Source organism: Eriocheir sinensis, chromosome 50 (genome assembly GCF_024679095.1).
Source record: "Eriocheir sinensis breed Jianghai 21 chromosome 50, ASM2467909v1, whole genome shotgun sequence".
NCBI classification, from domain to species: domain Eukaryota; kingdom Metazoa; phylum Arthropoda; class Malacostraca; order Decapoda; family Varunidae; genus Eriocheir; species Eriocheir sinensis.
Genome location: NC_066558.1, coordinates 1522894 through 1547919, shown reverse-complemented (window position 1 = coordinate 1547919; position 25026 = coordinate 1522894). Strand labels below are relative to the sequence as shown.

General features: G+C 43.4%; 2 protein-coding genes and 5 long non-coding RNA genes across 10 annotated transcripts in view; 4 read left to right on the top strand and 3 right to left on the bottom strand.

Annotated features, from left to right (window-relative positions):
- Positions 1 to 8694, top strand: part of LOC126982152 (protein kinase C-binding protein 1-like) — a 48034-nt gene extending 39340 nt beyond the window's left edge. The window contains exons 13-14 of one of the 2 annotated variants that reach the window (XM_050833998.1): positions 6216 to 6476; positions 6748 to 8694. In XM_050833998.1, the coding sequence (XP_050689955.1) occupies positions 6216 to 6476; positions 6748 to 6867 (381 nt within the window). In that variant the 3' untranslated portion in view covers positions 6868 to 8694. Of the gene's footprint in view, positions 1 to 6215; positions 6477 to 6747 lie in introns of those variants that run through there. The other variant, XM_050833996.1, reaches the window with a different exon arrangement.
- On the bottom strand, positions 4808 to 5187 carry LOC126982154 (uncharacterized). Its single transcript, XR_007734668.1, has 2 exons — positions 5046 to 5187; positions 4808 to 4888 (listed from the first exon to the last, which is right to left on the bottom strand). It is a non-coding gene; the product is annotated as an uncharacterized LOC126982154 (long non-coding RNA).
- On the top strand, positions 4860 to 5839 carry LOC126982153 (uncharacterized). The gene is made up of 2 exons (XR_007734667.1): positions 4860 to 5008; positions 5165 to 5839. It is a non-coding gene; the product is annotated as an uncharacterized LOC126982153 (long non-coding RNA).
- Positions 8695 to 10354: 1660 nt separating the features above from the next.
- Positions 10355 to 12005, bottom strand: LOC126982151 (uncharacterized). The gene is made up of 2 exons (XR_007734666.1): positions 11861 to 12005; positions 10355 to 11694 (listed from the first exon to the last, which is right to left on the bottom strand). It is a non-coding gene; the product is annotated as an uncharacterized LOC126982151 (long non-coding RNA).
- A 1414-nt stretch (positions 12006 to 13419) lies between these two features.
- On the top strand, positions 13420 to 15532 carry LOC126982150 (uncharacterized). Its single transcript, XR_007734665.1, has 2 exons — positions 13420 to 13552; positions 13833 to 15532. It is a non-coding gene; the product is annotated as an uncharacterized LOC126982150 (long non-coding RNA).
- A 4553-nt stretch (positions 15533 to 20085) lies between these two features.
- Positions 20086 to 25026, top strand: part of LOC126982141 (protein kinase C, brain isozyme-like) — a 92042-nt gene continuing 87101 nt past the window's right edge. For all 3 annotated transcript variants that reach the window (XM_050833993.1, XM_050833991.1, XM_050833992.1), the window contains exon 1: positions 20086 to 20354. In XM_050833993.1, coding sequence (XP_050689950.1) covers positions 20158 to 20354 — 197 coding nt within the window. In that variant the 5' untranslated portion in view covers positions 20086 to 20157. The remainder of the gene's footprint in view (positions 20355 to 25026) is intronic.
- Positions 22994 to 25026, bottom strand: part of LOC126982149 (uncharacterized) — a 2454-nt gene continuing 421 nt past the window's right edge. Inside the window, exons 2-3 of the long non-coding RNA XR_007734664.1 lie at positions 24970 to 25026; positions 22994 to 24658 (exon numbers count right to left, since the gene is read on the bottom strand). The exon at positions 24970 to 25026 is cut by the window's right edge and continues 47 nt beyond it. This is a non-coding gene — a long non-coding RNA (uncharacterized LOC126982149). The remainder of the gene's footprint in view (positions 24659 to 24969) is intronic.

Genomic DNA, 25026 nt, shown 5'->3' with positions numbered 1-25026 from the left:
GAGGGAGGGAGAGAGTGCTTATATGGGTACAGGAGGAGATGGACAGCGCTGAGATGGGTACAGGACAGTGAGGGAGGAAGAGAGTGCTATAATGGGTACAGGAGAAGATGGGGAACGCTGAGATGGGTACGTTACACTGAGGGAGAGTGCTTGAGTGGGTACAGGAGGAGAAGGACAGTGCTGGGTTGGGTACATGAGAGAGAGAAAGACAAAATTAATCTTATCAAGTGTACCAAAAGAACGTTAATAACCGGCTGGGCGTCTCCTACCCCCTCCAACACCCTCGTAAGGCACCCCAAGACTGGCCGAGTGTCCCCCTCTCCCCCTCCTCCACCCCCATGCCAGTCCGTCGCTCCGAGGAATCATCGCCTCAATAAACTCTGTGAATCATCATTTTTGCGACCGACACAAAAACCGAGGCGAATTACAGTGTGGTATAGCATTGTCTGTCGCCGTTCGCCATTACCATAGCCTAATCGTATCGCATTGCCTTGCCATTGAGTGTGTGTGTGTGTGTGCGTGTGTGTAAATAAGCGTAACATATATATTTTCCACTGTTCCTTGTTTTCCCGAGAGCTGATAACTTTGTCCGACCTTTCCGAGACACTGTTGGCATTCCACGCAGCGATGTTACGTTAATCTGGGCGGGGGGTGAAGGAGTGGATATGAGGAGGCGCGAGTCTGACACATCACATCTGGCTATGAAACTATCACCCTCTTCTTGAATGAATGTGTGAGTGCATATGTGTGTGTGTGTGAGTGGCCCAGAGTCAAGCTCAAACGTCGGCTATGGATTCACTCAAAGACGTCCTCTGTGCTGTTCATACATGTCTCGGTATGAACTAACTATGTATCTATATCTAACACACATCACATCTGGCTAAGAAACTATCACGCTCTTGAATGAGTGTGGGAGTGCATGTGTGTGTGTGTGTGTGTGCGCGTGAGTAGCCCAGAGTCAAGGGTGCTGGAGGGGTGCAAACATTAGCTATGGACTCGCACAAAGACATTCTCCTTGCCCAACATACATGTCTCGGTATGAACTAACTATGTATCTATATCTAACACACATCACATCTGGCTAAGAAACTATCACGCTCTTGAATGAGTGTGGGAGTGCATGTGTGTGTGTGTGTGTGCGTGTGAGTAGCCCAGAGTCAAGGGTGCTGGAGGTGTGCAAACATTAGCTATGGACTCGCACAAAGACATTCTCCTTGCCCAACATACATGTCTCGGTATGAACTAACTATGTATCTATATTCTGAGGTGTGTGGGTGCAGCCTGTCTGGTAACACTGGTGAGCTAGTCCGCCATGCTGTGTTGGGGGATCAAATCTTAGTATCTGTGTTGATGCCAAAAGACTTACACAAGAATCAAAGGATGCAAGTCAGTTATACAAGGGGACTGTAAGTGATAGTTGTTGACATGGGAGGCTTTGAAGGTATATAAAGATGTACTCAAACCTGATATATTTATAGGTCGTGCATGTTTAGAATCTCACAGCGGGACAAACTTGTGGCATTATTTAGCGTTAAGGACGGCAGTGTTGCTGAGAAAACATCAGTAAAGCCTCGTACTGTTCTCAATATAAGAAAACCTGGAATATTACGCTCGCTGCCTCCTCGTATACATGGCAGTGTTGCTGAGAAAACACTGCAAAGCCTCAGACAGTAAATAAGCTCTTTTGTTCTTCTCAATAGAAAAAACTATATTATTACTGCCTCCTCAGGTATACATGGCAGTGCTATACATGGCAGTGTTGCTGAGAAAACATCAGTAAAGCCTCGTACTGTTCTCAATATAAGAAAACCTGGAATATTACGCTCGCTGCCTCCTCGTATACATGGCAGTGTTGCTGAGAAAACATCAGTAAAGCCTCGTACTGTTCTCAATATAAGAAAACCTGGAATATTACGCTCGCTGCCCCCTCGTATATAGCCTTCTGGTGTGTTTACGAGACCTACCGATGTTTTCTTTGTGATATTGCTGTCCTTAGGTTTATATACAAAGGGAGAGAGGGTGGGAAGGGAAGGGAAGGGTATGGGAGTTCCTATGTTGTGTTGTGTTTTGAAATCTTGGAGGGAAAGTAGGTGGTGTCTGAGGGAGGGAAGGAGAGGAAAGGAAAGGAAAGGAGAGGAAGGAAAGGAAAGGAAAGGAAGGGAAGGATATTGAAGCTCCTGTTTTGGAAAGGAAGGGAGGAAAGGAAAGGAGAAGAAAGGAAGGAAGGAAGGAAGGAAGGAAGGAAGGGACATGTGATCTACAATATTTCTCATTCTATATAAATTTAAAAAGGAGGTCGAAGGTACATTTCTCTGCCCTAAGTGGAGTAATGGCAGCACGGAACTCCTTACATATGTGGATGGTGGAGTGGCATGTGTTGTGTGAGTGGGTGGGTGTACATGTGGTCAACGTGGGTGGGTGTACATGTGGTCAACTCTCGCATATGTGGCCGGACACACACATACACTAAACAGCTTTAATTCGGAAGCGTCTCGGTCCTCGGTTACGTTGAATTCTGTTGTTGTTTATGTATATACGCGATAGTCATTGTTCCGTGACTATATGAAGGAGAATTTGAGGTGATGGGAAGGTTAGATTGTTGGTATTAGGAAGAGAATATCAAATTGGTGTAAGTTGAAAGATCGAACGTTACTGGATAGATTAAATATGCTGATCTGGTCTGTTCAATTTTTCTTCATATTTTTGTAACTAAGATGGAGTTCGAGTGACATAAAATACATTAAATTTTGGTATATTTAACCCGGTAGCTGCAGGGACCGTGTTTCTTAACCCGTGGGCTTTGGCTACGGGAATGCCGAGACATGGCCGAGAAACTATATATTACACTTCATTTTGAGACTAAGAAAAGAGCATGGAACGTACATCAGAGTATGTACTCCTCTCATAACCATAAAACCATTAAAAATATTACTTTTACTCAAACTCCATTCCTTTTGGGTGGTGTTTGTTACAAAATTAACAGTCTCGTGACGTGTGGCATCTAGCCGAGAGTCGCTTGTTGTCTACTTCAGAGTATTTGACAAGTGATTACCGTGTGGATAGCTAATTCAGTCTGCCGTGACCTTACAGCAACACCTATGACATTTACTAACAGGGTGGATGTGTGAATGGAATAGCAGTCATGTGGTGATGCCAATACAAATGGACAGCTTAGGTGGGGGGGGGTTAGACACACGGGGAGCTAAGTCAAAAGGCTGCCTCGTACAGCCCCTACCCTCTCTGCAGACTCCTGCGTCTTATGTTCTTATGACAAAAAAGTCCATCTCAAGATCACTCACCCACCACTGTGACCCGGGGCATGTATGGTGGGTTGCTCTATGCCACCACCACCTACAATTAGCTCGAATTTGGGGTTTTATGGTGAGCCCCTTTTAGGGTCCACCGTATCACACCCACGACTCCTGAAAGCCCAGAAAAGGGTCTGCCAACGTTCACGGGTGAAGGCCCCTCGTAGCGAATTAATGAGAAAAAATCACCCCTCACACAAACAATTTCATAATATATATAAACGAATTTGTGATCAGTTTGTGCATCATCTATTTTGGGAGTTTATATCATGGTGAAAATTTGGCCTGTCGCTGCTACACGGTAAAGCCACAAATTTGGCCCGTCGCTGCTACACGGTAAAGCCACAAATTTGGCCCGTCGCTGCTACACGGTAAAGCCACAAATTTGGCCCGTCACTGCTACACGGTAAAGCCACAAATTTGGCCCGTCGCTACTACACGGTAAAGCCACAAATTTGGCCCGTCGCTGCTACATGGTAAAGCCACAAATTTGGTCCGTCACACGGTAAAGCCACAAATTTGGCCCGTCTCTGCTACACGGTAAAGCCACAAATTTGGCCCGTCACTGCTACACGGTAAAGCCACAAATTTGGCCCGTCACTGCTACATGGTAAAGCCACAAATTTGGCCCGTCACTGCTACACGGTAAAGCCACAAATTTGGCCCGTCGCTGCTACCGGGTTGAAGGGATACTTAAATATGTAAAATTTTTGTATCATTAAAAAATATCATTGGGTTCAGCATAAGAAAAAAAAGTACTTAAAAAATGAATTTCGTTGTTTTTTTCTCAATATTTCTCTAACTAACAAAAGAGAAAGTTAAGTGATACATGTGTTGAATTTCGTTATTGTGTGTGTGTGTGCGTGTATGTGTGTGCGTTCGCGGTGTCATTTAGCGTGTGTGTGCGTTATTTATCTTGGTATTTAACTAAAGAGGAAATTAAGTGAAACATGCGATGAATTTCGTTATTATGTGTGTGTGTGTGTGTGTGTGTGCGTATATGTATGTGCGTTTACGATGCCAGATAGCATTGTGTGTGTGTGTGTGTGTGTGTGTGTGTGTGTGTGTGTGAAAGTTACGTACATGAGCCTTTCAGTGTGATCTCTCGTGTGGTGTGTGTCGGAGGTGTTGGCAAGCATATTTTTAAACGATCGCGGCACTTCAGTTTCTTATTTAAAAGCCTCTCATGGAAGTTCCTGGACCCTTCACGGACTGTTTTGTGACCCCAGTGATAGTTTGACACTCCCTCTGCGCCTTGGGAACGGGGAAAAACACCCATGATATCCCGGTTACCCTTCTCTGTGGCCTTGGGAAATGGACGTAATTGGACCCAGAGATTTGTGAGAAGTTCCTGGGCTTTCCATGGACTGTTTTGTGAGCCCAGTGATAGTTTACACTCCCTCTGCGCCTTGGGAACGGGGAAAAACACCCATGAAAACCCGGTTACCCTTCTCTGTGGCCTTGGGAAATGGACGTAATAGAAGCCAGAGATTTGTAAGAAGTTCCTGGGCTTTCCATGGACTGTTTTGTGACCCCAGTGATAGTTTGACACTCCCTCTGCGCCTTGGGAACGGGAAAAACTACCCATGATATCCCGGTAACTCTTTTCTGTGGCTTTGGGAAATGGACGTAATAGAAGCCAGAGATTTTTGAGAAGTTCCTGGGCTTTTCATTGGACAGTTTTGTGAGCCCAGTGATAGGTCTACACTCCCTCTGCGCCTTGGGAACGGGAAAAACCACCCATGATATCCCGGTAACTCTTCTCTGTGCCCTTGGGAAATGGACATAATAGAAGCTAGAGATTTGTAAGAAGTTCCTGGGCTTTTCATTGGACAGTTTTGTGAGCCCAGTGATAGTTTGACACTCCCTCTGCGCCTTGGGAACGGGGAAAAACACCCATGATATCCCGGTTACTCTTCTCTGCGGCCTTGGGAAATGGACGTAATAAAATCCTGAGGTGTTTTTGAATATGGAGCAGTGTTGTGGGTGTGTCCCGGGCTGCCTCTGATGTGGCTTGCAAGTGTTCGCTGGAGTCTTGTAAAGGTTCTTGTGGATACGTAACAATGTTCTGTCTGCATAATGTAACACTGACGGATGGAAATATTAGCTTTGGTGCAGACGTAACACACACACACACACACACACACACACACACACACACACACCCTTATATAAACTTAGAAATATATTAACTTTCATGCAGACCGTTCACACACACACACACACACAAACAGTTACGTACACACACACACACACACACACACACACACACACACACACATAAACAGTTACGTACACACACACACACGCACGCACACAGACACTCACAGAAACACGCTTGAGACATGTTTTCTCACCTCCTAACTGTGGTATAGCGATAAGGCCGTTTCTGTACATAGGGACATGCTGAGGGGTAGCCAGCCGATGACCACTTGTTGATAAGTTCGCCCTAAGAGTTTTATATCTGTAAGGAGCTTTGCAGATTAATCATGAATTTGTAGTTTTATTCGAATAAACGGCAATTATGCTCAGAGGTGTTTGTTTTGGTCTTTGTGAGGCGTGTGTGTGTGTGTGTGTGTTTCCCTAGTTGTAGTACACAGGGTCTGAGATGGGTTTGTTTTGTCCTGTCTCCATGTCTATAATTGTCCAGTTTTTATTTCAATTGCTAGAACTTGTTTTGCCTTCACTTCTTCCTCTTCTAATTACTACAAGTGTTCATGTTTCTATGGGGAATGTGTGTGTGTGTGTGTGTGTGTGTGTGTGTGTGTGTGTGTGTGTGTGCATTTTTATTTTATTTATTTATTTATTTTTTTTTTCCTTTTATTGATCCATTTATGTATTTTATTTTATTACGTATTTGTTTATTTTTTATTTTGTGTGTGTTGCTGAGCGTGTTTGTCTCCACAGAATGCGTCTCCCATCTACGGGGACATGGGCATGGTGGGGCGCGGCTCACCCGCCGGGGCCAGCGCGGGGCTCCCCAGTAACAGTCCCAACATGGCCGCCCTCAGCCCTGGGGCCCGCGCTGGGATGACCAACCTAGGCGGCCCCGCCATGGCAGCGATGGCGGCCATGGCCTCAGGCAGCGGCGGTGGCCCTGGTGTGCCCGGTGGCCCTCACAACATGAAGATGCACCGTTACCTGCCCCCCACCATGATACAGCAGCAGGTACCTCCCCCCCCCCCCCTTTGTGTGCCTCAGGGCAGGGCCGGGGATGATAGTCTCAGTGTCCTCACCCATCAGAGTCATGTTCACCCTGGGCAGGTTCCATGCTGTCAGCTATCCCATAAAAATTTGTTGTTGATGTTTACTTAATGTTGTAATATTTAATGTTCATCATTATTTGTGTGTCTTGTGTTGTGCATCACTATGATATAAGTGTCTTGTGGCCTTGATGGTCTGTGTCCTTGAGTGTGCTAACGGTTGTCTCTCCCCGCAGCAGATGTACGGAGGCATGGACCCGCGCATGATGATGATCATGGGGCGGGGCATGCCCCCTGGGGCGGCGGCAGCCATGATGCGCAGCCCCATGCACCACTTTCGGCCCCGGTTCATGTGACCCTCACCCGGCCAGCCCGGCCAGCAGGACCTGCACCAACTCTACCAGATCCACCCACAGAACTCCTACGCCGAGGACTGCAAGGGGAGGTTCATGAGTTAAGACTCAAAGTTCCTGACGCCTCCGCCTTGTGAGGTGAGGACGCGCCGCCCCCGCCCCGGCTCATGCTTCTATTTATTACACTCGGAGTCCTGCGTCGCCCGGCACCGGACGTCCCCGGGGCCAGCGCCGCCACGAGGCAGTGCCGTGTGTTGTGCCGCGTGTTAGGGGCGCAGTGCAGGGCCGGACCAGGCTCAGACCTTTCCAGTGTTCCTCTCGCGTGGCAGAGACCAAAACTTTTCCAGATGACTCGCTGGTGAAGGGAGCTTGGGGGTGACAGGGGAGGGGGGAGGGGGGAGGGAGGGGGCTGTACATAGCATTGGGGTTCTCGTGTGTAAATACTGGACATGGGCTGAATACTCTTCCCTTTGGTTGGTGGCGGTGAGGCCGGGTGGGGCGGCCGGGGCTGGCCTGGGCTGCCCCGCACTATGCCCCGCGCCGCCCCGTGGTTCGCCGCGGCCACTCGTGCATAATTCGTTGTCATGTTCTTAGCGCTGATCTCAGTGATGTATGCAATATGTCCGTGTCCCTCAGTTGTCTTCGGTCAGGTTTTTATCTTCGTAACGATCGTCTCCGCGATGATCGGGAGTGTTTACTGCAGTGTTCCGTTGTCCTGGAAGTGTTGTTGTGTTCCGTTCCGTTGCTCTGAGGCGCACCAGACATCCGTAAGCCTTCCAGTGTGCACCACCACGCACCACGTTCTCCTGAGTTCACTAGAAAGAAAAAAAAAGCTTCCAGTGCGTTTGTATTTGCTTTACACTCCTCATCGATGCGTTCTTCATTCTCGGGCAAGTCTGTAATCGTAGCTGGTCAAATTTATATCTTTTTTATGATAGTGTATATGTGTGTACGTGCGTCATGTAATCAACAAATCATAGGTGTAAGAAGAGTTCCGTCATCCTTCCAGAAGCTACACAACACAAGGTCTACAGGGTCACGCGTCACTCACGTCACAAAAGGTGTTCCTACATTATTACATAGAGCCCAGACCAAGCCTCTCGCAGCCCTCGGAGCCGGCCTGGGTGTGTGTGTCCGGCCCCTCGCAAACTGTTGTTCAATTTCCCTTCATGTTTCTTATGACAAAAAAGAAATTTGAGGGATAGTTTATGAGTTTAGATTTGTTTTTATGTTTTGTCCTGCGTAAACTCAGTAAAAATCTCATGCCAGCTTTTCGGAAATGCAAAGCCCTCGTAAGCTGAAGTTATTGCAATTTCTCTTCATGTTTCTTATAACTAAAAAGAAATTTGAGGGATAGTTTATGAGTTTAGATTTGTTGTTTTTGTGTTTTTTCCTTCGTAAACTCAGTAAAAATCGCGTGCCAGCTTTTCGGAAATGCAAAGCCCTCGTAAGCTGAAGTTATTGCAATTTCTCTTCATGTTTCTTATAACTAAAAGGAAATTTGAGGGATAGTTTATGAGTTTAGATTTGTTGTTTTTGTGTTTTTTCCTTCATAAACTCAGTAAAAATCACATGCCAGCTTTTCGGAAATGCAAAACCCTCGTAATCTGAAGTTATTGCAATTTCTCTTCATGTTTCTTATAACAAAAAAGAAATTTGAGGGATAGTTTAAGAGGATAGATTATTTATTTTTGTGTTTTGTCCTCCATAAACTACCAACATTCTTATTTCATCATACAGAAGTGTCATTTAAAATCTCGTGCCAGCTTTTCGGAAATGCAAAACCCCCGTAAGCTGAAGCTATTGCAATTTCTCTTCATGTTTCTTATAGATGAAAAGAAATTTGAGGGATCGTTTAAGAGGATAGATTATTTATTTTTGTGTCTTGATCATCCATACACTGCCAACATTCTTATTTCATCATACAGAAGTGTCAGTTAAAATCTCCATAAACTACCAATGTTTTCGGAAATGCAAAACCCTCGTAAGCTGAAGTTATTGCAATTTCTCTTCATGTTTGTTATAACTAAAAAGAAATTTGAGGGATAGTTTAAGAGGATAGATTATTTATTTTTGTGTCTTGTTCTCCATAAACTACCAATGTTCCTAACCCATCGTACAGACAGTTAAAATCATCTGTCAACTCTTTCGGAAATGCAAAACGCTCGTAAGCTGAAGTTATGTTTCTTATAACTAAAAAGAAATTTGAGGGATAGTTTGAGGCTAGATTTTTTATTTTTGTGTCTTGTCGTCCATAATCTACCAATGTTCCTAACCCATCGTACAGACAGTTAAAATCATCTGTCAACTCTTTCGGAAATGCAAAACGCTCATAAGCTGAAGTTATGTTTCTTATAACTAAAAAGAAATTTGAGTGATAGTTTGAGGTTAGATTTATTATTTTTGTGTCTTGTCGTCCATAAACTGCCAACGTTCCTAACTCAACATACAGAAGTGACGGTTAAAATCACGCGCCAGCTTTTGGGAAAGGCAAAACACTCCTAAGCTGAAGTTATTGTGATGGAATGTTGGTATCGGAAAAAAATATGTTGTTTTCAGTAAGATGAAACATTCTTCCGCTCATTCTTCAACCCTCACAAACAATCAGAATGTCAGTCAGTCGGAAAGGCAAAACACTCGTAAGCTGAAGTTATTGTGATGGAATGTTGGTATCGGTAAAAAATATGTTGTTTTCAGGAAGATAAAACATTCTTCCGCTCATTCTTCAACCCTCGTAAACTATCAGAATGTCAGCAAAACACAAGTAAGCTGAAGTTTTGTGATGGAATGTGGGTATCGGTAAAAAATATGCCGTTTAAACTATCAGAATGTCAGTCTCATTCTTCAGCCCTCACAAACTATCAGAATGTCAGTCTAAAACATCATTCATATTCTCAAAAAGACAAAACATTCTCTTTCAAATTCAACGGCATAAGAATAAACAGTCAAAAACATCCATCAGCCCAAGTCAGCATGTCAAAATGTCATCAGAATCGTCAATCATGTGTTCAGAAAGCTAATCTGCGGGAGAGGAAATTAAGTAAAGGTTTGAAGCGTTTGAGGCTCGTACGTTCCGTGGCTGTGAGAGGCGAGGCAGCGGCTGCGTACAAGTGGTTTGTTACGGCGAATGTGCGTGCTTCTCCCCCGACCCAAGGCGCCGCACACCCCGGTAGAGGCCCAGACACGACGCTCGGCAGATTTAGGTCGGCATTGTAAGACACTCTTGCTTCTCACATCCGCTACTTCTAAAGGTCAAAGAAGGGGTCAGTTGGGTTGTAATGAGTGTTTCTTCAGGTTCATGGTACAGAGGAAGGGTCACACTACCACCAGGGTCATGAAACTACCCCTGGAAATCCCCACAACTCCTATGAAAGCCTTGTCTAATGTGTGTTTCTTCAGGTTCATGGGTCACATTACCACCAGGGCCATGAACCTACCCCTGGAAATGCCCACAACTCATACGAAAGCCTTGTCTAATGTGTGTTTCTTCAGGTTCATGGTACAGAAGAAGGGTCACACTACCACCAGGGCCATGAAACTACCCCTGAAAATGCCCACAACTCCTATGAAAGCCTTGTCAAATATGTGTTTCTTAGGTTCATGGTACAGAAGAAGGGTCACACTACCACCAGGGTCGATAAACAAATGAACAAAAATATAATCGGTTAATAAATAGAAGAAATTGATATAAGAATCGTTACCAAAGAAAAGTTAACACTGTCGAGAAATGAAGTTCCTGAGTCAACAAATAAAGAAAGAAAGAAAACCAAATAAATTCATGGATAACTAAACAAAAATTTAGAGTTAATATTGCCGATGAAGAAAATATCCACCCCCTAAGGAACCAGTGAGCGTCGGGCATGTCTGGGGTGTGCGTCGCGGAGGTCCAGTGTTCCGGCGTACAGAGTGATGTGTTCTTAGGGTAGCGTTCCCCCCCCCTGTAGTGTGAGGGCCGCGAGGTGCCATTCCCCTATCCCGTCATTAGTGAAGCAATATGTGACGAGATTCACTCCTGTTTGATAGTGGTAGTTTGTGCCCCATTGCCTCCTCCTCCTCCTCCTCCTCCTCCTCCTCTTCCTCCTCCTCCTCCTACCTCCCATTCATCCTTCTTTCCTTTCCTTTCCTTCCCTCTCTCTCTCTGTCTCCGTCCTCTCCTCTCTCCTTCCTCCCTGTTCTCTCCATTCTTTCCTCCATGTCCCTCTCCTCTGTTCCTTCCTTTCCTCCATTGCCTCCTCCTCCTCCTCCTCCTCCTCCTCCTCCTACCTCCCATTCATCCTTCCTCCATTCCTTTCCTTCCTCCCTGTTCTCTCCATTCTTTCCTCCATGTCCCTCTCCTCCGTTCCTTCCTTTCCTCTCCTTCCTCCTTTCCTCCCTTTCCTTCCCTCTCTCTCCGTCTCCTTCCTCTCCTCTCTCCATTCTTTCCTCCATGTCCCTCTCTTCTGTTCCTTCCTCTCCTCCCCTTCCTCCTCCTCACTTTCCTTCCTTGTTCCTCTCCCTTCCCTCCCTGTCCATTTTAGTCTTGCAAACACACCTGGTGACTTATTTTCCAGACTGCTTGTTCTAGGGTACTTATTTTCCTCTCCTTGTAAATTTAAGGTGTGTCTTATTGACTAGGCTATTTATCTGTCCTGTCCTGTTCCCTCTTCCTCTTTCCATCCTTCTATCCTGTTCGTCTTTGTAAGTTTTATCGTGTACGAGCAACGCTTCGGAATAATCGCAGCGACAACACAAGGAGCGACGGTCTGCACGGAATCAGGTCAACATTGCAGTATTTCATCATGGAGTTACGAGATATACGACACTAAGGGCTGCAACGGCTACTACTAACACCTCTACTACTTCAACTACTTCTACTACGACTACTACAACTGCTACTTTTTTGTTACGTATTTCTGAGCACTTTGCATCTCGGCTCGTAAATTCAATGTAGGATTTTCATGGCTCACAGAGTTACGAGATATACGACACTAAGGGCTGCAACGGCTACTACTAACACTTCTACTACTACAACTTCTTCTACTACGACTACTACAACTGCTATTTTTTCGTTATGTATTTCTGAGCACTTTGCATCTCAGCTCGTAAATTCAATGTAGGATTTTCATGGCTCACAGAGTTACGAGATATACGACACTAAGGGCTGCAACGGCTACTACTAACACCTCTCTACTACAACTACTTCTACTACGACTACTTCTACTACGACTACTACTTCCTCATTACGTATTTCCGAGCACTTTGCATCTCAGCTCGTAAATTCGATGTAGGACTTTGATGGCTTCCAAAACTCTCGTGTTCGTAAGAGCGTGAGGAATATCGGGTTTAGTTTCGTAATCAGTTAGCTTTTTATTCCTAAGTTAATTCGAGTGTTGGTTGGCGACTGTCTCTCTTAGGCACGTATCATCAAACTCTTCGGAAAACCTCGGTAAATCTGTTGGAAAAGGCCTCAGAATTTGTCGTAGGGGTTTCCGTGAGTGGTTTCGTGAGCGTTGTGGAGTTCCAGAAGGGCCCTACGCAATGAACGAGAAAATTCACTCATGGCGACCTGACGTAACGCTTCTGTGGCCTTCGGAAGCTGTCGTAATGAGAGCAGGAAAGTTTTTTTAAAGTCATAGGCTATCGAAAGGTTTGATGATACGAGTCTTCGGCTAGCGTACGTAAGGCTCGCTCAGCTCTCTAGTAAGGTGTAAGGCGTAATCTGCGACAATACTCAAAATTTGGTGCTTAACGAGACAAGGGTTGTGTTCGGTGAGGAAAGAAATCGGTCAAAAGCTTTCCTCGGTAGCTATTAACTCGTAAGACTGTTTGTGTTTGACGACGCTGGTGTGTGACATAATTTAACCTTTTTGCGAGTGTGTGTGTGTGCGTGTATGTATGTGTGTGTGTGAGTGAGTATGTAAGTGATTTTGTATAGGGAACTGAAGATTGTAAAAGTGTGAAGGAAAGTGTGGTCATGATCATAAGTAGAAAAGAAAATTGTGGAAAAGTGTGGCTATGAACTTAAGTAGAAAAATAAAAGTACAGAAAAGTATGGTAATGAACTTAAGTAGCAATCCATGTCACTAACCAGCTTTAAAGGTCGTGAAATAAGCTCAAAGCAATAAGGGTGTGTTACCGACGTTCGCTCAGAGTGTGTGATCGGCCCAGCGAGGGAAGGCAGCTTGATTTTAGCGTCACGTCGTCATTCTGCGTCTCGTACGAATCTAAAGGTTATGTCCCTACGTAACACTCCTGGCAGCTAATACGATTGGACGAAACACTTGAATCTCTGTGTGTTGTGACGGTGTTGTGTTCCGGAGTGGTGGTGGTGGTGGTGGTGGAGGAGAGAAAAAAGGAGAAGAAGAAAACAAGGAACGAGAGGAAAAAATAGAGAAAAGAAAGAGGAAGAGAGGAAGAAAAGTATATGGAGAAAAATTAGAAAGAAATTGAGGTAAAGAAGGAAGGAAATGAAGGAACAGGAGGAGAAGGAGAAAACAATTGAAGGAAAGGAAGAAATTGGAGATAGAAAGGAAGAAAAATATAGTAAGGAGAAAAGAAATATGGAAAGAAATGGAGGTAAAGAATGAAGGAAATGAAGGAACAGGAGGAGAAGGAGAAAACAATGGAAGGAAAGGAAGAAAATGAAGAAAGAAAGGAAGAGAGGAAGAAAAATATAGCAAGGAGAAAAGAAATATGGAAAGAAATGGAGGTAAAGAATGAAGGAAGGAAATGAAGGAACAGGAGGAGGAGGAGGAAACAATTGAAGGAAAGGAGGAAATTAGAAGAAAGAAAAGGAAGAAAGGAAGAAAAATATAGCAAGGAGAAAAGAAATATGGAAAGAAATGGAGGTAAAGAAGGAACAGGAGGAGAAGGAGAAAACAATTGAAGGAAAGGAAGAAATTGAAGAAAGAAAGGAAGAAATTGAAGAAAGAAAGGAAGAGAGGAAGAAAAATATAGCAAGGAGAAAAGAAATATGGAGTGAAATGGAGGTAAAGAAGGAAGGAAGGAAATGAAGGAACAGGAGGAGGAGGAGGAGGAGGAGGAGAACCACCACCCACCCACAATCACCACTCATCAATACGTAAATCACGGTGCAGCTCGCAACTCAAAAAACCGAAACTCAAGCTGCTCGTAACGGATTGTGATGTCGAGTATAATTGCGTTCGTGTGTACCGGGCAGCTAAAAACATGTCACAAATTTTTCCTAGGGTAACTATTGTATTGGGTTAAGTTACGTCAGAAGAAGGCGAGACTGTTTTAGTGTTAATAAGGGATGCTGAAAGGGACTGGGGATGGAGTCTTGCTCAAGCTTTGGGCTCCTCCGCTAAGGGATATCTCTTACGGAACAACCCAATGAGCAGGTGCGGCTTCTGGGTAGCATGCCACGTGCCCGTATAGCTGGAGTTTGCCTTGACGGACACTGCAGGTAATACATGTCAAATTAGTCGCATGGAATAGTCGCCGGTCTGATTTAAAGTCATTCCAGCGATATCCCGTGATTCTGCCGAGACGTTTATCACCAAGGCATTGATGTTGTGTTGGTAAATGACCGAGAAGGAAGTGGGAAGTATAGGTGAATGAATCTTGTGTTAGTTTATAAGTATGTGGTGCTGGAGGGACTTGAGGATGAAGAAAGGGAGACTGAAGTGTGTTTGGGTCCTTGTGTGAGGTTAAGTTATGCTAGGAAGGTTGTGAAAAAAGGAAGGAAGGAAGGAAGGAGATTTGCTATGGAGGTTGTGAAGATGAAGATGAAGGAAGGAAAGGAAGGAAGGAGATTTGGTATGGAGGTTGTGAAGATGAAGGAAGGAGAGGAAGGACGGAAGGAAGAAAAGAACGAAGGAGATTTGGTATGGAGGTTGTGAAGATGAAGGAAAAGAAGAGAAGGAAGGAAGGAAGGAATGAAAGAAAGGAAGCAAGGAAGAAAGAAAGAAAGGAAGGAAGGAAGGAAATGTAGCTTGGAGGCTGTGAAATGTGAAAACGAAGGAGAGAAAACAGAGTAGGAAGAAAGAAAGAAGGAAAAAGAAGGAAAAGAAAGAAAGAAAGAAGAAAAACAAGAAAGAGTTTGAAGGTGAAAAAGACAAACGAAAACAGAAAGAAAGAAAGAAAACAAAACAAAAATGGCGCACAGGAGTAACAAAAAACCACATTCAATATTGCACAAAAAAAAAAAAAAAAAACATTACAATTATTATTACTATTATTATTATTACATTGTTACTCTATGCATATGGTTGTGAGAGAGAGAGAGAGAGAGAGAGAGAGAGAGAGAGAGAGAGAGAGAACGAAGGAAGCAAGAAACAGAACCAGTGTGTGTGTGTGTGTGTATGTGTGTGTGTACGTATATATGTGTGTGTGCGTGTGTGTGTGTGTGTGTGCGTATATCCCAGCCAAGCCGTCGATTATTTAAAATTTTTCGTTTCTGCCGTAAAGAAAAATATCGAATCGGAAAAAAGGAAAATTAGAAGGAAAAGAAAGGAAATTAGAAGGGAAAACAGGAAAGGAAAAGGAAAATTTGAAGAAAAAGAAAGGAAATTAGGAGGGAAAAAAGGAAATAAGGGAAAAAATTGAATAAGAGAGAAAAATATCGAATCGGGAAAAAGGAAAATCATAAGAAAAAGAAAGGAAATTAGAAAGGAAAAAAGGAAAACCAGGAAAATAAGTGAAGGAAATGAATAACAGAGAAAATAAAACAAGAAATAAAGAAAATATGAGGAAAAGAAGATCAGAAAGTATAAGGAAAATAAGGAAAGTATAAGGGAAGGAAAGTGACATCAAGCCAACCTTCTTGAGGATGACTTCTTCAACACAATAAACACCACGAACTTTTTTTTATGGTTTTAAGTTATTGTTGTTTGTTTTTGTATACCCTCCTCCTCCTCCTCCTCCTCCTCCTCCTCCTCCTCCTCCTCCTCCTCCTCCTTCTTCTTTGTTCACTTATACATCTCTTTTGTAATCCATTCTTCCTTCTCCTCCTCCTCCTCCTCCTCCTCCTCCTCCTCCTCCTCCTCCTCCTCCTTCTTTGTTCATTTATACATCTCTTTTGTAATCCATTCTTCCTCCTCCTCCTCCTCCTCCTCCTTCTTTCTCCTCCTCCTCCTCCTCCTCCTTCCTTCCTTCCTTCCTTCCTTCCTTCCTTCAGCTATACCTTTTTACCTCCATCTCCTCCTCCTCCTTCCTTCCTTCCTTCCTTCCTTCCTTCCTTCCTTCACCTATACCCTCTTCCCTCCTCCTCCTCCTCCTCCTCCTCCTCCTCCTCGAAAATTGTACATAGCAAAACTTCTAACCTAACCTAACCTAGCCACCCCCTCTCCCCCCCCCCTTCACAACCCCCCCTCCCCTCCCTCCCCATGTGAATACCCCCCTCCCCTCCCCTCCCCGTTCCTCGTGTAGAGACTGTCAGTGATTTATTTTTCTAGTGAACCACATGTAGTGAACTTGTCTCCTACCCCCCCCCCCTCCCACCCCCCACCCCCACCCCATCGCCGTGACCTAATGATATGTAATGTAAACTACTACTACTACTACTACTACTACTACTACTACTACTACTGCGCATTTTTTCAAGACTTAAAGATAAATACAATAAACTTTCTATGTAAAGGACGTGTGTTTTATTATTGATGTGTGTGTGTGTGTGTGTGTGTGTGTGTGTATGTGTGTGTGTGTGTGTGTCATTTTTTATTTTTTATTTTTTTCTTAATTTCTCCTTTTTTCTTATTTTTTCATTTATTTTCTCCTTTTTTTTTTGTTTCTTCATTTCTTTCTTTATTTCTTTCTCTTCTTTATTTGATGTTTTATCCATTTTTTTTCTTCCTTTCTTTTATCTTATTTTTGTTTTGCTTCCTTCCTTCCTTCCTTTTCTCTCTATTCCATTCCTTTCATTCTTTATTATATTCCTTTCTTTCTTTATTTCTTTCTCTTCTTTATTTGTTGTTCTATCTGTTTTTTTTTCCTCTCCTTTCTTTTCTCTTTATTTTTGTTTTGCTTCCTTCCTTCCTTCCTTCCTTCCTTCCTTCCTTTTCTCTATTTCATTCCCTTCATTCTCTATTATATACTCTTCATTTAATCTTGTCTTCCCTTTCTACTTTTTCTTTCTCCTCCTCCTCCTCCTCCTCTTCCTTCCTTCCTTCCTTCCTTCAGCTCAACCCTCTTCCCTCCTCCTCCTCCTCCTCCTCCTCTTCCTTTTCTCTCTATTCCATTCCCTTCATTCTTTATTAAATACTGTTCATTCAGTTTTGTCTTTCTTTCCTTTCTTCTTTTTCTTCCTCTTTCTTTTCTTTCTCTCATTCGTCCTGTCCACTTCTTTTTACTTTCCCTAAATCAATAGATAAACAAAGATAGATAGATAGACAGACAGACAGATAGATAGATAGATAGATAGATAGATAGACACACAAACAGATAGACAAATAACTGAAATAAATAAAAATAAAATAGAATACGATTTAAAAGAAAAAAAAACGAACTACTTCATTTCACCTCAGCTGTGAGATAATTAAGAGGTGAACGTGTCGCAGGTGTTCTCAGGTAACCTTCACACCTGGCCACCCGTAATTATAGTAGTAGTAGTAGTAGTAGTGGTAGTAGTAGTAGTAGTAATAGTAATAGTAGCCTTGACATTTGAAAGAACCGTTTAATCATTCATATATTATGCAAGAGAGAGAGAGAGAGAGAGAGAATATAAATAAAAAAAAAATACAAATAAAATCGACTTCTCATCCTCGCGACATTTAAACGCAACGCGGAAGCTTGAAATAATAATAAAAAAAATAAAAACGATAGTAAAGTTTAATAATATTTCTTCCTGACATTGATATTTACTTAACCGTGTGACGTAATAGTAATGGTAGTAGTAGTGGTAGTAGTAATAGTAGTAGTAGTATGGGGGTTGTAGTAGTAGTAGTAGTAGTAGTGGGATGGTTGTAGTAGTAGTAGTAGTAGTAGTAGTAATAGTAGTAGTAGTAGTAATAGTAGTAGTAGTAATAGTAGTAGTAGTAGTAGTAGTAGTAGTAGAATCTGTCACTTGTAAGGACCCACCTGTGTGAATGACCAGGTGTGTGTGAGAGAGAGAGAGAGAGAGAGAGAGAGAGGGAGGAAGTGTTTCATAGCAAGCATCAAGGCCTGTGATTCCTTTATATACTCTTAAGTGTCTCCAGAATCACACTTCAACACCCGGGATGTTGCCACTTCAGCCGCGAACCCAAGATTTGATGCCTTTTATTAAGTTTTATCACGCCTAATTTGTCTTGGTTTCTCTTATTTTGTTTTATTTTATTTGTTGTTTTGTTTGTTTATTTGTGTTTGTGTCTGTCTGTCTGTCTGTCTGTCTGTCATATTATCCTTATTTTATTTCTTTTTCTTCTCCTTATTTTCTTCTTCTTCTTATTTTCTTTTCTTTCTTTTATTATTTTATTCTTCCTCTTATTTTATTCGTATAGGAAAACAAGACGAGCTCAGAAAATTAGTGATATCTCCTTAATTAACGTTTCCATACACCTTAATTATGCGCCAAAATAATTAAGAACATATTATCTGTGTTTCTTAATCCCTGTCAGGCTTGAAATCAGCCTTATAAAGCTAAAATAAATGAAAATAAGGGAGTTGGCATATTTGATTAACAAGAAAATTTACGATATCTCTTTGATTTAAGCTTGAAATCACCTTAATTATAGTTCAAAATAATAACAAACACATTATCTTTGTTTACTAGTCCCTGTCATGCCTCAAGTCAGCCCCAGAAAGCTAAAATAAATGAAAATAAGAGTTGACATATATGATTAGCTAAGAAAATTTAGGATATCTCTTTAATTAACTCCTAAAATCACCCCAATTATACGTCAAAATGATTAAAAACATATTATCTTTATTTACTAGTCCCTGTCAGGCCTTAAGTCAGCCCCATAAAGATAAAATAAACGAAAACAAGGGGCGACATATTTGATTAAGTACCCCCTTCACCCAAGCGAGAGGGAGATAGAGAGCATCCTATCTGACACGTCAACACGAACAGACAGACAGACAGACAGGCATCATGGGGGCGTGTGGCTATTGCGGCGATGATTATAAAGAGCCAGGAAGTACTTGAGGAGGAGAAAGAGGGAGGGAGAGCCGGACTTTAATATAACCACTTGACTCGCCTCTCTCTCTCTCAGCCTCCCTCTCTCCCTCCCCGGCTAGTCTCTGAGCCTACCCCCTTCGGCCCAATCGATTCACTTCACTCAGTTTCATGTCGCCGCCTCTCTTTAAGCGCCCTGTTGCGCTTTTTAGGACCCGCTTCAATTATTTAAGGTGTTTTAGTGAGGGTTGAGCGTCGTCGTGTGTTAGTAAAGTAGTGAAAAAAGGAGTTAAATAAAATAGACTCGCTTCGTGGATTCTCGTATCTCTTCGCCAATTTCGGATTCTGCGACGTTTGACCGAGAGATTTAAAGCAAATTAAACCTATATCTCCTGTTTATTATATCCAAAATCCCAAATAATAATAAAAATACGTGAATCTAGACCCCATACACACCAAAACTAGACACATAGAATATTTTTTACGTGAAATAGAAGCGTAAACAATATCGATCATTATGAAAAGTAACGAAACAAATTAAAATGTGAGCGAAATTCAGTGCGCGGGTGATGCTGTGAAGGATCGTTACTAGGTTGTCGTACTCGGCACCTTGTATTTATCAATTTCTTACCCCAATCAGTTGCACACACACCAAAAACGATGCTTAACTATAGGTATTAACAATAACTTAAATTATGGATGCTTTTAGGTGTGGTAGGAGAATAAGTAGACGTTTTTAAAGCTGTTGGGGGGTATTGCACTCATAAATCAATAATATTACCCAAAACAGTCCTACCTACACCCCAAAAATGACATATATTTATACTTATCTTAAAAAAAGTTAATACTGATGCTTATTGGCGAGGCGGAAGCATGATAACGTTTTTAAAGGGAACTGGAATATCGTATGAAAAAGCTAGTTATCGTACATAGGAGCAACCTGAGTGAGGAGGAGGGCAACTGTGCTAGATTGTACCACTTATCAAATTATATTCACCATTATCCGACCTAAAAACTGTCTCCTTTACCCTAATAACTAGATTAATTTACAGTTATCATTAAAATCATTAAATACTGATGTTCTTCCCAGTAATCATGCCTCAGAAAATGGAAAATATAGTGATAAACACGACATTTGGCAACACTGGAGGAGAGTCAGCGAGCAGCAGCAGCAGACGGAGAGCAGCGCGAGCGAGGGTGTCAGTGCTGAGCGGGGAGTGAGGACGTGAGGTACCGCTGAGCAGGCCGCTGACGGGACCATGACGGACGAACAGCAACAGCAGGATGAGGAGAACAACCCTGGGGCGGGGGATATGAAGACCGCGTTCGCCACTGGGCAGCGCGGCAGGAAGGGCGCCCTCAAGAAGAAAAACGTCTTCATCATCAACGATCACAAGTTCATCCCCAGGTTCTTCAAGCAGCCAACCTTCTGTAGCCACTGCAAGGACTTCATCTGGTGAGTACGAGTCCTTCACGGGGGTCCTATGGGGTCCTTCGGGGGGTGGGTGCAAAGGTAGAGATTTTTATAACGTGTGTTTTTCCTCTCTTCCCTCCCCTTCCTCCTCTTCTTTATTTATCTCCTCCTGTCTTTAAGCACGTCATCTGGTGAGTAGGAGTCCTTTAAGAGTCCTACGGGGGTGCTATGGGGTCCTTCGGGGGGTGGGTGCAAAGGTAGAGATTTTTATAACGTGTGTTTTTCCTCTCTTCCCTCCCCTTCCTCCTCTTCTTTATTTATCTCCTCCTGTCTTTAAGGACGTCATCTGGTGAGTAGGAGTCCTTTAAGAGTCCTACGGGGGTGCTATGGGGTCCTTCGGGGGGTGGGTGCAAAGGTAGAGATTTTTATAACGTGTGTTTTTCCTCTCTTCCCTCCCCTTCCTCCTCTTCTTTATTTATCTCCTCCTGTCTGTAAGCACGTCATCTGGTGAGTAGGAGTCCTTTAAGAGTCCTACGGGGGTGCTATGGGGTCCTTCGGGGGGTGGGTGCAAAGATAGAGATTTTTATAACGTGTTTTTCCTCTCTTCCCTCCCCTTCCTCCTCTACCTTGTTTATCTCCTCCTGTCTTATATTGCTATTATCTCCTTTTGACCTGGTGAGTAGGAATCCTTAAAGTCCTTAACGGGGGTCCTATGCGGTCCTGCGGGGTTGTTACGCGAGTGGGTGTAAGGCTAGAGTTTCCTAGAGCCTGTATTTTCGTTTCTTTTTTCTCCTCCTCCTCTTCCTTCTCCTCCTCTTATGTCTCTTGTTTTCTTTTCTATTCCTCTTCATTTGGTGAGTAGAAATCCTTTAAGAGTCCTTCAGGGGTTCTATGGTGTCCTACGAGGGTGTTACGGGGGTGGGTGTAAGGGTAGAGATTTTTATAACGTGTGTCTCACCTCTTTTCCTTTCCCTTCCTCCTCCTCCTCCTCCTCCTCCTTGTTTATCTCCGCTTGCCTTCTGTTTCTATCATCTCCTTTTTATCTGGTGAGTAGGAATCCTTAGAGTCCTTCACGGGATTCCTATTGGGGGTAGAGAATCCTAGAGCTTGTGTTTATGATTTCAAAAGTACAGGATAGGGACATGTTTCAGGGTCACAATGTTTTTTTTTTTCTTCTACGAGTCCTAGGAGTCCTTCATGGGTCCTTCAGGGGTCCTATAGGGTGTGAGTGCAAGGGTAGAGATTCCTAAAGGGTCCTACTGTTTGTTTTTCCTCTCTCTCTCTCTCTCTCTCTCTCTCTCTCTCTCTCTCTCTCTCTCTCTCTCTCTCTCTCTCTCTCTCCTTTGTTTTTCGTCTCTCCTCCTCCTCCTCCTCCTCTTCTTCCTATTTTTATCTTAGGTACATTTGTCTTCTCTCGCTCCTCCTCCTCCTCCTCCTCTTCGTTTATCTTCTATTATGACTTCTGTATATTTCTCCTCCTCCTCCTCCTCCTCTTCTTCTTTCTCCTATCCTTATCTACTGTTTGCCTTATCTTCTTTATCTTCCTTCTATGTCATCGGTTTTTTACTCCTCCTCCTCTTCCTTCCTTTATTATCTTATGTCTTCTATTTGCTTCCTCCTCTTCATCCTCCTTCTATCTCTTCTCCTCCTCCTCCTCCTTTTCCTTCAATGTTTTTGTCTCCTTTTTCATCTTCTGTTAGTTCTCCCCTCTTCATCTTCCTTCTATGTCCTCTGTTTCCTTCTCCTGTTCATCTGGTGTGTGGGAGTCCTAGGAGTCCTTCACACGGGGTCCTACGAGGGTGTGGGTGCAAGGGTAGAGAATCCTGGAGCTTGTTGTGTTTACGTTTACAATTGGACAGAATGCGGACATGTTTAACCCATTTCCACGGTGTAGTTTTGGGTGTTTTGCTGTTTGTATGGGTCTAGGAGGGTGTGTGTGGTGTTTGGAGGGTTCAAGAGTGTGTTTGTCGTGTTTGAAAAGGGGGGAGGTGAAGGGGGGAGCGGTGGAGAGGGAAAAAGGATAGATCTATTACTAAATGTCTGGACAGAATGTGAACGTTTTGGGTGTTTTGCTGTTTGTATGGGTCAAGGAGGGTGTGTGTGGTGTTTGGAAGGTACAGGAGTGTGTTTGTAGTGTTTGAAAAGGGGGGAGGTGAAGGGGGGAGCGGTGTAGAGTGAAAAAGGATAGGTCTATATTACTAAACGTCTGGACAATGCGAACGTTTTGGGTGTTTTGCTGTTTGTATGGGTCAAGGAGGGTGTGTGTGGTGTTTGGAAGGTACAGGAGTGTGTTTGTCGTGTTTGAAAAGGGGGGAGGTGAAGGGGGGAGCGGTGAAGAGGGAAAAAGGATAGGTCTATATTACTAAACGTCAGAAGGTCTCAGACTATCACTAGGGTCACAAAGCAGTTCAGGATAAGCCTAGAAACTTCTTAAACGTCTCTGGCATCCATTATTTTTAGGAACAGTAAGTAGCGGGCTTTTTTTTTTCATTTTTTTTTTTTTTAAGCCCTTGCTGTAAAAAAAAAAAAGTACGACTAAATCCCAAGGCCACAGAGAAGACTAGCCTTTTTTTCATGGGTGCACACAAGACTAGCCTAGTTTTCATGGGTACACAGAAGACTAGCCTAGTTTCATGGGTGCACACAAGACTAGCCTAGTTTCATGGGTGCACACAAGACTAGCCTAGTTTTCATGGGTACACAGAGAAGACTAGCCTAGTTTTCATGGGTGCACACAAGACTAGCCTAGTTTTCATGGGTGCACAGAGAAGACTAGCCTAGTTTTCATGGGTGCACACAAGACTAGCCTAGTTTTCATGGGTACACACAAGACTAGCTTAGTTTTCATGGGTGCACACAAGACTAGCCTAGTTTTCATGGGTGCACACAAGACTAGCCTAGTTTTCATGGGTGCACACGAGACTAGCCTAGTTTTCATGGGTACACACAAGACTAGCCTAGTTTTCATGGGTGCACAGAGAAGACTAGCCTAGTTTTCATGGGTGCACAGAGAAGACTAGCCTAGTTTTCATGGGTACACAGAGAAGACTAGCCTAGTTTTCATGGGTACACAGAGAAGACTAGCCTAGTTTTCATGGGTACACAGAGAAGACTAGCCTAGTTTTCATGGGTACACAGAGAAGACTAGCCTAGTTTTCATGGGTACACAGAAGACTAGCCTAGTTTTCATGGGTACACACAAGACTAGCCTAGTTTTCATGGGTGCACACAAGACTAGCCTAGTTTTCATGGGTACACAGAGAAGACTAGCCAAGTTTTCATGGGTACACATAGAAGACTAGCCTAGTTTTCATGGGTGCACACAAGACTAGCCTAGTTTTCATGGGTGCCCAGAAGACTAGGCTAGTTCTCGTGGGTTATTTTCTCGTTCAAGGTTCAGAATGAGTGTCAGGCTATCATCAGCATCACTAAACACTCCAGGGAAAGCCCAGCATCTTCCATGACAGGCTTTTCAAACAGGGAACTGAGGGGTCATATTTTTTTAACAGTTCGACGCCCAAGTTCACATATTTGACAAGGCTTTCGTAGGAGTTGTGAGCATTTCCATGTGTAGTTTTATGTCCCTGGTGGTAGTGTGACCCATCCTCTGTACCATGAACATAAGAAACACATATTTGACAAGGCTTTCGTAGGAGTTGTGGGGATTTCCGGAGCTAGTCTCGTGACCTTGGTGGTAGTGTGATCACTCTTCTGTACCATGAACCTAAAAGAACACATATTTGACAAGGCTTTCGTAGGTGTTGTAGCCATTTCCAGGGGTAGTTTTATGACCCTGGGGGTAGTCTGACCCTTCTTCTGTACCGTGAATCTAAGAAACATATTTGACAAGGCTTTCGTAGGAGTTGTGGGCATTTCCGGAGCTAGTCTCGTGACCTTGGTGGTAGTGTGATCCTTATTCTGCACCATGAACCTAAAAGAACACATATTTGACAAGGCTTTCGTAGGAGTTGTAGCCATTTCCAGGGGTAGTTTTATGACCCTGGTGGTAGATTGACCCTTCCTCTGTACCATGAACCTAAGAAACACATATTTGACAAGGCTTTCGTAGGAGTTGTAGCCATTTCCAGGGGTAGTTTTATGACCCTGGTGGTAGATTGACCCTTCCTCTGTACCATGAACCTAAGAAACACATATTTGACAAGGCATTCGTAGGAGTTGTGGGCATTTCCAGGGGTAGTTTTATGACCCTGGTGGTAGTGACCCATCCTCTGTACCATGAACATAAGAAACACATATTTGACAAGGCTTTCGTAGGAGTTGTGGGCATTTCCAGAGCTAGTTTTATGACCCTGGTGGTAGATTGACCCTTCTTCTGTACCATGAACCTAAGAAACACATACTTTAACAAGGCATTCGTAAGAGTTGTAGCCATTTCCAGGGGTAGTTTTATGACCCTGGTGGTAGTGTGACCCATCCTCTGTACCATGAACATAAGAAACACATATTTGACAAGGCTTTCGTAGGAGTTGTGGGCATTTCCAGGGGTAGTTTTATGACCCTGGTGGTAGTGTGACCCTTCCTCTGTACCATGAACCTAAGAAACACATATTTGACAAGGCATTCGTAGGAGTTGTGGGCATTTCCAGGGGTAGTTTTATGACCCTGTTGGTAGTGACCCATCCTCTGTACCATGAACATAAGAAACACATATTTGACAAGGCTTTCGTAGGAGTTGTGGGCATTTCCAGGGGTA